Source organism: Vitis riparia, chromosome 14 (assembly GCF_004353265.1).
Source record: "Vitis riparia cultivar Riparia Gloire de Montpellier isolate 1030 chromosome 14, EGFV_Vit.rip_1.0, whole genome shotgun sequence".
In the NCBI taxonomy this organism is placed as follows: Eukaryota; Viridiplantae; Streptophyta; class Magnoliopsida; order Vitales; family Vitaceae; genus Vitis; species Vitis riparia.
Window position 1 is genome coordinate 29,805,154 of NC_048444.1, and position 12,264 is coordinate 29,817,417.

Here is a 12,264-nt window from a genome sequence, read left to right on the forward strand (position 1 = left end):
TTTACAAAAATAATGATGAAATGCGATGATAAAGTCCCAATAATTTTTTTCCTCTTACTTCGTATGAAAATCCGGGAGATACCCATTGAAAATGTGCAAAGATGGAATAGTTGAATATATAAAATGTTTAAAATAATCACTAGTTCTCACCAAAAACATCAAACCCTATATTAATGATCTTTATGTCTCAACTGAAGTCTGGAAACTAGCTCAGCATTTTGGTCAAATTTTTAAGCTTTCCTGATAACTATTCAGAAGAACAGAGCCAGGATCAGAGTGGTGAAAACTTAAAGAGGGAATGGGGTCTCAGGCGGGTCCAAACAGATTCAATTTTCCTGCTTTCTTCATAATTAGTAATAGCAGCAGCTAATAAAACTGACATGGTCCGTGATAAAAAAAAAAGTCATGCCAGCAAGGAAGTTATGGTGGGTAAAGGCTCTGAGATCAGAATTGGTAGGTTCCATCCATGAGCTGAGAAAAAGAAAAGAGAAGGGCTAAAAAAAAAAAAAAAAAAGCAGATCGAGGGTCATTCATTTTTTTTTTTTTTAACTTATAAAAATAAATAAATAAATGATGGTATGCATTGAATGTGAACAAGAGTTACATGTGTGAGTGCAAAGTAAAAGTCACGGTTCTCCAATGACTTTATTTTCATTCAAGCTTGGATCCTGGACTTTTCTAAAAGCCTGTTGGACTTGCCCTCCCTCGAGGATTCAAATTTCCCTGGCTTCATTGAGGTTTGTGCAAATCCATTTCACTTTTCTCCCATTCACATCTTTAGAAGGTTTGAGTTTGGTATGGCTTTAATGGTTTATTGGTCCCCGCTCAAACTACCCACTTCAAACATTTTTATTTTTGTGAAAAAGAGTAGGTGAAGGACATCTGCAAGAGACTAAATTTAAAGGAGAAGAAAAGAAACTTGTCATACAAATTACAATTAGCAGAAGAAGAAAAGTGACTTGTCATACCAATTAAAATTAGCAGAACAATAGGAATAATGGAAAAATAACAGGAATATGAATTCAGAAGATTAATTTTCCTGTGCTATGGAGAACAAATTAGTGATATGGAGGTTGCACTGCAAAGAACAAACTGAAGAATATTCTTATCTGGATGCATATATGACTGTAGACTAAAGCAAAGGCGTTGCAATCTAAGAGGGCTAGATCCTTAGGTCCTGTGGTACTAGTAGAAGAGAAAACTAGAAAAGTCCTTGTCTACTCTACCAGAAGCAGGAAGAAGGGCAGTCTGAGCGGAGGAGGAGGATGTGATGGCGGTGATGGTGGGTCGTGTTTAGGAGGCGGAGAAACCTTCTCCTCTTGTAATAAAAAGCATATCTGAGTTTGGACCAGACCAACTTTCTGAATTTGCGAGCAGAGCGTAGCCTGAGACAGATGACCCTCTTTACACGGATGAAGGATGTCTTGATCCTGTCTGCCACACTCCTTTTCCTGCAGAACTGGTAGCTTCTTAGGAACAGCTGCCTCTTCTCCATGTAGTAGTTTTGCTCCGCATAATACCCATTATGATCAATTCGAAATATGGGTTGATTCAAGGCCGCCATCTACGCTACCTCCTCGTATGATGGGCAGGAGGGATGGAAAGATAATGAGGGAGGGTAGTAGGGTATGCTTCTAGTCAGACGGCAAAGAATGGAGTCTATATATATATAAATATAAATAAAAGGGTGTGACTCATGGCATACCTGTTTTCGCTTTGCGACCACTGCGCCGTCGCAGTAGCAAGATAGCAAAAAAAATTTGAATTTATTTATATATTCACGTGAACTTGTATTTATGGCTTGGCCAAGAAACAACCCCAAACCGGTGTGACGTGTAATATATACTGGTAACATTATCAACCCATACAGCGCCGTCTTATCACTAGGTAAATTGTTGAAAGCAAAAATAAGAAAAACCAGTAAATTTCTTTACGTGTAAGGAAAATTAAAAAAAAAAAAATCTTTCTTTAAGTACTCAAAAATTCCAAACCCACACCATTTTTTTCCTTACTTGATAAAATATTTGAAAGTTAATTTTTCATCTCCGTTGGTGAAAAGGTTCATCTAGCTGTTAAAAAGAATACTAAGTATTTAAATTTGGGAATTAAATATTGTTAAAGGAAGAGTACCTTTAATTCTCATCCTTCTTTATTATTTTCTTCCAAATCACTAATCTTGTGAGTTACAGTTGGCAATCCTTTTCTTTGCTTATGATTAAGAATGATGCACTATTTTACGAAATAATTAATAATATTTAGAGGGGCGTAAAATAGAAACATCCGAGGGATACGAATTACGTATTAGCCGGCCAAACAATTGACGTAGAGAGACAGGGAAACTTGATTACAAAGTAAAACCAACGCATATGAGAGTGGAAAGATGATCAAGGGCAGGTGCAACCAACCCTTACATTGCGCATGTGCTGCCTTGCAAGTTTAACCATAGCCATGCCCGCAGGTCAAACCCATTAACAATAAATTATTATTACATTCAATATTAAATTAGTGCACCCACCCTTCCCTTATGCATGCTGGCTTCATACCTGATACCCCATCTCATCAATTCAACGTCAAGCCAAATACGTATTAAGGGGTTTTAATTATGTGTCGCCATCAAAACTCACTCCCAGATAAGTCCAAAGGAGAAGTTGCCTCCTAATTACATAATTTCAAAGTGAGGTTGGCCAAAACCTCAAAACTCTTCTACTTAGTAGTTACTAGATTATGAAATTTGATTCTAAAACTAAATTTATTTCACTGTGAAAAGGTCTTTCACAGTTTGAGAAATGAGAAATGTTTTTAGTATTTTTAATATTTAAAAATATTTATTTTTTAATCATTATAAATATTAAAAACATTTTTTAGAATTACTATGAACATTTTCTAAATATCTTGAAAAATTATTCGTGAATATTTGTACGAAGAGTCAAAATAAAGTTTTCTCATCGCTCATTGCCAGGAGGACGATGATATGAGCCATGTACAGAAAGATTGTACCATTTCCTTACACCAGAAACCCCCTTATGAAAACTGCTTTACTTCATCATCATTTACGAAAACAACCTTTTGCTATGGGCTCAAGCTCCGAAAAACGAACACAACTCCGCCCTATGGTGGTTGGGCTGAGCTCTGGGCTGGGCTTCCCAAAGACTTGGTATTTTTATTCTCGCCTCAATGAAGATAAAAGGATAACTTATTTTATTTTATTTTATTATTTAAATGGATTCAGCCTTCATAAAAATAACTCTATTAATTGTCATATAAATTATTTTATTTTTTAAATAATTTTCATGATTAGTAAATGCTATAACAAAAACAAAATTTGACACAATTATAAATCTTCAACTTGAATCAAACATGCTCTACAGCATCTTAAATGGCCCAAAATGGGAAATTTTCAGGCTTATTTGATATTCTCTTTCATAATCTCAATCTATTGTACGACCTAAATTATGTTTGTTAAATCCTAAAATATGTTGGTTAGTTTATTCATACTGACCAACAATGCATAGTAAGTGGTAAAATTCATCATTTTTTTTAATGTCAAAAGTATAAAAGATTATGAACTTTCACGTGTAAATTGTACCATTATATTTTAAACATACGGAGTTACGAACCACTACTTGATATAAGATATTACAATCACCTCTTATGCAAATAACATATCCCCATTATGAGTTCTTATGTTTTTAGAATGCATTTGCATGGTTAAAATGAGTGATAGATATTTATTTTCTTGTCCAATATGGAATATCATAATCAACTCTCCCTTCGTCCTCTTTTACATTTTGTGGCTACTCAAAATACTTATTTTGAATCTCACACCAAAGTTAGGAATTGACTTTAATATCATCTATAGCATATTCTCCTTTTGGTATAGATATTATCTTCTTTATGCCTAATGTATCCTTATGATTTTAAAATGTGTTTACATAATTAAAATGAGTTCACTACAATGTAGTAATAGTATTAGAACTTTTTTTCCCTAATTGATGCAAGATATCATAATCACCTCTCTTGTAAATATTACATCTTTTTGTGTTTTATGAGATTGCGAGACTTATTAGAGTAAAAAATATATACTTTAATAACACATAAACATTATGATTTATGCATTATTAAAGGCTTGAATCACTCAAATTAACTCAATAGAACTTCTTATTCATAATCATATTTAATTTTAATAAAATTTAAATTTTAAAAACAAAAAAATTTCATGAATAATGATGGCCTTGATATTTCAGACATCCTAAATACTAGGATCAAAGGTGAATCGAATTGAAAAAAAGGAACTCTTAGGTGCAATCTCTATTTGATCAATCAACTAGTTTAATATGTTAATTACCTCATTAACCATTTGCCACAATTTTACTTTTAAGTAACTGATCAATCCACTAGTCAAGTTTTAAATCTTCGTTTAAAAACTAAATTTAATATTATATATATATATATATATATATATATATATATATATTATAAATATAGGTCATTATAATAATGATGTTTAAGAGTAAAGCGTCCCTGTTATTGACATATGGCTCCTTCCCATAAAACACTTACACACCCATCTTAATTATAATAGAATTCACCCCAAAAATCATAAAGAAAATATCCATTTATATGAATATTTCAAGAAATAGGAATATATCTATCATTAGGTTTTACAGATATATCAAAAAATAAAAAATATCGATAAAATAAAAATTGATCAAAATTCAGGAGAACATCAAAGAAAACCTAAAAAAAATTATAAGAGAAGCAATAATATGCCTATTAAAATCATTTTTATTGGAAAACTTGAAATATATAATATATATAAATTTTTTGTTTAAAAATACTTATAATTTTATTTATAAATACTTATTTTTTTGTATTTAATTACAGTATATATATATATATATATATATAAACAAATTATTAAGATATAATGGTTTTATCTTTTTAATAATAGTTTAAATTAAATGAAATTTAAAGATAAAATATTTAAATTATTTTATTTGATAAATATTTATTTTTATTTTATAAAAAGTTTTTAAATATATATATATGTTAGAAAATATGAGAATTTATTGGATTATGGGAAATTGTGGATGATCATCCATATTGACGTATACCTCTTTATGACTCCCTATAAAAGGGAGATACTTCTAATGAAATTCTATTATATTCTCTTCCTACATTCTAATTTCTCTTTCTTGTTTTCTTCTCCTTTCACTTTATAATTTTACAACATGTTATCAGTACAACTAGTTTCTACAAAAGAAATAGAAAGATTTTTCTCTATTTAGAGAAATAGAAAAGACGTTCTCCTTTTTAGAGAAATAGAAAGACTTTTCTCTCTTCTTTCTCACAAAAAGGTATGTAATAAATTTATATCATGATTTTCTATTTTATTACCCTTTGATATCTATTTTCATTTATTTTATTTGAATACATAAATATGTATAATCCCTATAACCATAAGTTATGGGGTAAATTATAAATCATAGGGTAAATCCATAACCAGAAGTTATGAAAAATATGTACAATTCCTATAACTAGAAGTTATGGGGAAAAATTACAGAATTATAGATACATGACCAGAAGTTATATATATGATCCATAATTATTTATTTTTAATTGTACGGTATAACTGGATGTTATACCAAACAATATTATATAGTCAGAAGCTATAAAATAAATAAATAAATAAATGTTCATAGCCTGAAGCTATGTACAAATTGACATAATGAAATATCACAACCCAAAATTATGCACAAATTTACATAAAATAATTCATAGCTTGAAGCTATCTATTACTTTGCACATTTTTGTTATGATAAAATAATCATAGCCCGAAGCTATGAAAAAGAAATATATATATATATATATATATATATATATTAAATTTTAATTATTATTTCATATTCATACATTTTTACCATATTTGTAATTGATAAATTTTAGGTCATTATATTTTTAGATATTGTTTACTTGAAATATTGTTAAAGCATTTTATTAATAGTTTATTATAATAATTGAAATATTTCTCTGATTAATATTATATATAACTTTCAAATAATGTCAAACCTTGTAAAGCTTGAATTTGTTACCCTTGATATTTCGAGCAAAAACTACTTATCTTGGGTTCTGGATGTTGAAATTCATCTAGATGCGATGAATCTTGGAAATACCATTAAAGAACTAAATGACGCATCCTTGCAAGATCACGCTAGAGCTTTGATATTCCTTCACCATCACATTGATGAAGGATTAAAAGGTGAATACCTTACGGTTAAAGATCCTTTCATCCTTTGGAATAATCTAAGGGAACGATATGATCACCAAAAGACTATAATCCTTCCAAAGACATGCTATGATTAGATGCACTTGAGATTACAAGATTTCAAGTCTGTTAGTGACTACAACTCGACCCTATTCAAAATTAGCTCACAATTAAAATTGTGTGGAGAAAATGTCACTGAAAAAAATATGCTTGAAAAAAATTCATGACTTTTCATGCCTCGAATGTGCTCTTACAGCAACAATATTGAGAACATCGTTTCACTAAATATTCAGAATTGATCTCATGTCTTCTTGTGGTTGAACAAAATAATGAGCTATTATTGAAAAACCATCAATCTTGTCCTACTAGGTCTATGTCATTGCTTGAAGTCAATGCCACATCTGTTCAAATCCTTGGACATGGACAATGACGTGGATATGGACAAGATCAAGGACATGGTTGCGGTAAACACAATTCTTCTCATCGTAGTGGTTCTCAAAGTAAAAAGAACAACTCAAACCACCAGAAGTGGAATAATTCAAAGGCACAACTTGAAAGGGGGATAGAACCACAAAGTAAACATGCTCGTGAGAATACATGTCATAGATGTGGCATGAAATGACATTGGTCACGTACTTGTCGTACTCCAAAACATTTTGTTGACCTTTATCAAGCCTCAATAAAAGCAAAAGGAAAGAAAGTTGAAATGAACTTCATTGATAGTGATGACCCAATAGATCTAACCCATTTAGATGTTTTAGATTTCTTTGAGAATCCTAATGGGAAATTGACCATCTAATTGGTGATGGAAATGTTTGTTATGATTAAATGTTATGTTCTTATTTAGTTCTTTGCAAATAGGTTTATTTTGTTATCATTTTTAAACACATTATTCATTATTCATTTTTTATAGTTTATTTCACATTTTATTATTTTCATAGCATTTAGAGCTCTAAGCTCACGACCTAGAGTAGCTCATGTCATTCACAATTCTAAGTTCTTTATAGCATCAAGAGCCCTGAGCTCATGACTTATAGTATTTTATGTCATCGACGACCCTGAGCTATTCATAGCATCAAGAGCCCTCTGCTCACGACCTAAAGTCATTCATGTCAAGCACGACCAAGAGCTGTTGATAACATCTAGTACCTTAAGCTCACGAACAAGAGTAGCTCATGTCATCAACAACCTTGGTTGTTCATAGCATATAAAGTCTGGAGCTCACAACTCGGAGTCGTTCATGTCAACCATAGCCCAAAGCTGTTCAGAACATCTATAGCCTTGACTTGAAGACCCAGAGTTGTTCATATCAACCACAACCCAGAGTTGTTCATAGTGTGAAACCAAGGTTTGGTTAATCTCGGTTTTGGTGATAAGAAAATAAAGTTTAAAACTAATGATTATATTTCAAGTGTGATTAGGCAAGACGATTTCCAAAGTGGCAATCACAAAGACAAATCAAATCAAAGAGAAATCATGAAGAAAAATACCACTTCAAAGATAAGTGTTTTTCAAGACCCAAGCTTCATAAGATTTCTTTGTAAGGTTGTTAGTGCACTAGGATTTTCATGCATTACATTCTTTACTTATGCACCGAAATCATCCAAGAGTTATTTTGTTTTAAATATTTTTAAAATTGGATGATTTCATGTTGTCAATTGAAACCTTATGTCAAATGTTTTTCCAACTTGTTTAAAAGGTTTTAAGTTGAAAAAACTGGTTTTTTGAGCAAAAAATGGCTCAACCGGTTGAACCAGATGAGGAACTGATTGACTGCCAACTCAATTGGTTGAGGTCCGGGTCGACCCCCAGCTCAACCGGTCAAGGGTATGAAGAGTAACCGGTCGACCCCCAACTCAACCGGTCGAGGGTGAAAAAAAAAATTTCTTTTTCTTTTAGAACGATTGTTCAACTGGTCAAGGTTGAACCTCAACCGGTTGAAGTCCGGTCAAGGTCCAATGGTCACCTTCCAAGCATTAAATGATAACAGTTAGTAAACCGGTCGAACCTCAACTCGACCGATTGACCCCCAACTCAACCGGTTGAACCCCCAACGACTAGTTTGGTTTTTTTCTTCTATAAAAAGGCTCCAATCTTTATTGTTTCATGAGTTTAACCTTCCCAAACCTTTCTTGAATATATTATAGCCTTGGAAGAGTGTTTTTTAGTGCACCATTGTTCTAAAACTTGCATATCTTTAGTGTACCATTCAATTCTAGTTTTCTTGTATCATTTGTGCTTAAAGTTTTTGTACTAGGATTTTGTGAGATCATTTATTTGTAAATCTTTGAGAGGAAGTTTCTCAAGTGTGTGGTATCACTTGAAAGGTTGTTCAAGAGTGAGATATCTCTTGAGAAGTGTAAAGGGTGCTTGGAGCCAAAAGTCCAAGAGGGTGAATTGGAACCATAATCCAATTGTATTGCTTGAAGGCTTAGTTTGGAAGCCTTGAATTAGTGGAACCTCAAGCTTGGGATTGAAGCTAGAGGAGAGTGGATGTAGGTCAGGTTGCGCTGAACCACTATAAAATCTTGTGTTTGCATTCTCTCTTCCCTACTCTTTTAATTTATATGCAATTGTCTTTATATTGTTTATTATATACTTGCATATAATTGTCTCTTACATTCACATAGTTTAAATTTGCAAAAATAGACCATCACTCTATTCACCCCCCCCCCCCCCCCCCTTCTCTCTCCTCTTTAAGGTGATTACCATAGGTTGGATTAACCTAATTTTTCTAATACATAACATCTAGGGCCTTAAGCTCACGACATAGACTCTTTCATGTTAGCCAAAACCCAAAGCTATTCATAACATCTTGAGCCTTGAGCTCATGACCCAAAGTAGCCCATGTTATTTGTAGCCTTGAGCTATTCATAACATCTATAACCTTGAGCTCACGACCAAGAGTTGTTCATGTCAACCATAACCATGAGCTGTTCATAGTATCTAGAGCCCTAAGCTCACAACCCTTAGTCTTTCATGTCATCGATAGTCCTAAGCTCTTAACAACATCTAAAACCCTAAGCTCACAACCTGAAGTCATTCATGTCAACCACAACCTAGCGTTGTTCATAGTATTTAGAGTCTTAAGCTCACGACCCAGAGTAGCCCATGTTATCAACACCTTTAAGCCATTCTTTGCATCTATAGTCCTAATCTCATGACCTAGAGTTGTTCATGTCAACCACAACTCTGATATGCTCATAGCATCTAGAGCCCTAACCTCACGACCTAGAGTGTTTCATGTCATCCATATCCCTGAGCTATTCATAGCATCTAGAGCTCGGAGCTCATGACACAAAGTCGTTCATGTCAAACACAACCTAGCACTGTTCATAGCATCTAGAGCCCTAAACTCACGACCCAAAGAAGCCCATGTTATCCACAATCCTCAACTGTTCATAGCAACTAGTACTCTAATCTCACGACCTAGGATCGTTCATGTCAACCACAACTCTGAGCTGTTCATAGTATCTAAAACCTTAAGATCATGACCCATAGTCTTTCATGTCATTGCCAACCCTGATTTGTTCATAGCATTAGGAGCCCTGAGCTCACGACTTAGAGTTGTTCTTGTCAACCACCACCCATAGCTATTCATAGCATCTAGAGCCCTAAGCTCACGACCCGGAGTCGTTCATGTCAACCACAACCTAGAGTTATTCATAGCATCTAGAGCCCTGAGCTTAGGACCTAGAGTGACTGAAGTCATCCACAACCTTAAGTTGTTCATAGGATCTAAAGTTTTGAGCTCCTGACTCGGAGTCTTTCATGTCAACCACAACCTAGAGTTGTTCGTTGTATCTAGGGCCCTGAGCTCACGACCCAGTGTTGTACATGTCCTTAACACCCCTGAGTTATTCATAGAATCTAGAGCCTAAGCTCACAACCCAGAGTCTTTCATGTCATCGACAATCCTGAGTTGTTCATATCGTTTAGAGCATTAAGCTCACAACTCGAAGTCATTGATGTCAACCACATCCCAATGTTGTTCATAGCATTTAGAGCCCCGAGCTCACGATCCAGAATAGCCCATGTTATCCATAGCCCTGAGTCGTTCTTAGTATATAGAGCCCTAGGCTCACAACCCGGATTTGTTCATCTCAACCACAACCTAGAGCTATTCATTGAATTTAGAGCCCTTACATCATAACCCAAAGTTGTTCATGTCATCCATAACCCTGGTTTGTTCATAGCATCTAGAGTCTTGAGCTCACGACATGAAATCGTTCATGTTAACCACAACCGAATATTGTTCATAGCATCTAGAGCCCTGAGCTCACGACCGACAGTAGCCAATGTTATCCACAACCCTTAGTTGTTTATAGCAACTAGAGCCTTGAGCTCACGACCTAAAGTAGTTCATGCCAACCACAACCTTAAGTAGTTCATAGTATCTACTGTCCTAAGCTCATGACTCGTAGTCTTTCATGTCATCGACAACTCCGAGTTGTTCATAGCATCAGGAGCCCTAACTCACAACCTAAAGTCGTTCTTGCCAATCACAGCCCAAAGTTATTCATAGTACTAGAGCCTTGAGCTCACGACTTAGAGTACCTCATGTCATCCACAACCCTAAGCTATTAATAGCATCTAGAGCCTTAAGCTCATGACCCTGAGTGATTCATGTCAACCATAGCCTAGAGTTATTCATAACATTAGAGCCATGAGCTTACGACTTAGAGTCTTTCATGTCAACCACAACCCTGAGTTGTTCATTGCATCTAGAGCCCAAAGCTTAGGACTAAGAGTCGTTCATGTCATCCACAACCCTGACTTATTCATAGAATCTAGAGCCCTGTGCTCACAACTCCAAGTCTTTCATGTCATAAAAACCCTGAGTTGTTCATAGCATCTAGAGTCATGAGCTCACAACTCAGAGTCGTTCATGTCAACCATATCCTAGAGCTTTTCATATCATCTAAAGCCTTGAGCTCAAGACCTAGAGTGGTTCATGTCATCGATAGTCCTGGGTTGTTCATAACGTCTAGATCCATGAGCTCACAACTTAAAGTCTTTCATGTCAACCACAACCTAGAGGTATTCACTGCATCTAGGGCCTAGAGCTCATGACTAAGAATCATTCATGTCATCCACAATCCTAAGCTATTCATATAATCTAGAGCCTTGAGCTCGCAACCTAGAGTCTTTCATGTCATTGATAACCCTGAGCTGTTCATAGCATCTAGAATCTTGAGCTCATGACCTGGAGTCGTTCATGTCAACCACAGTTGAAAGTTTTTCATAGCATCTAAAGCCTTGAGTTCACGACCTAGAGTGATTTATGTCATTGACAACCCTGAACTGTTCATAACTTCTAAAGCCCTCAGCTCAATACCCGGAGTCGTTAATGTCAACCACAACCCAGAATTGTTCATAGCATCTACGGCCCTAAGTTTCTAACCTAGAGTCGTTCATGTCATCCACAACCTTATGTTGCTAATATAATCTAGAGCCTTGAGCTCATGATATGAAGTCTTTCATGTCATCAGGAACCTTGAGTTGCTCATTGCACCTAGAACCCTCAATTCACCCCCTGGAGTCGTTCATGTCAACCACATCCCAGAGTAGTTCATAGCAACTAAAGCCTTGAGCTCACGACCCAAAATGGGACATGTCATTAACAACCCTGAGCTGTTCATAGCATTTGAAGTCTTAAACTCATGACCCGAAGTTGTTCATGTAAACTGCAACCCTAAGATGTTCGTAGTATATATAACTTTTAGTTCACGACCCTAAGTCATTCATGTCATCCACAATCCTGACCTATTCATAGCATTTAGAGACCTCAACTCATGACCAAGAGAAGCTCATGTTATCCACAAGCACGAGCTGTTCATAGCATTTAGAGCATCTTGAGTTCACGAACTAAAGTAGCTCATGTCATCCATATCCCTAAGTTGTTCATTGCATCAAAAACCCCGAGTTCATAACCTGTAGTATCTTATGTCATCGACAACCTTGAGTTGTTCATAGCATCAAGAGGCCTCAGCTCACGA

At 34.8% G+C, this 12,264-nt stretch overlaps 1 protein-coding gene across 1 annotated transcript; it reads right to left on the bottom strand.

The window, feature by feature from the left end:
- Nucleotides 1-897: 897 nt before the first annotated feature.
- On the bottom strand, nucleotides 898-1,650 carry LOC117930943. The gene has a single exon (XM_034851759.1). The coding sequence runs from the start codon at nucleotides 1,562-1,564 to the stop codon at nucleotides 1,223-1,225; it is 342 nt and encodes a 113-aa protein (XP_034707650.1). The 5' UTR covers nucleotides 1,565-1,650; the 3' UTR covers nucleotides 898-1,222.
- Nucleotides 1,651-12,264: the final 10,614 nt, after the last annotated feature.

Coding starts and splice junctions, on each gene's coding strand:
- LOC117930943 (XM_034851759.1), bottom strand. CDS start 1,564: ATGGCGGCCTTGAATCAACCCATATTTCGAATTGATCATAATGGGTAT.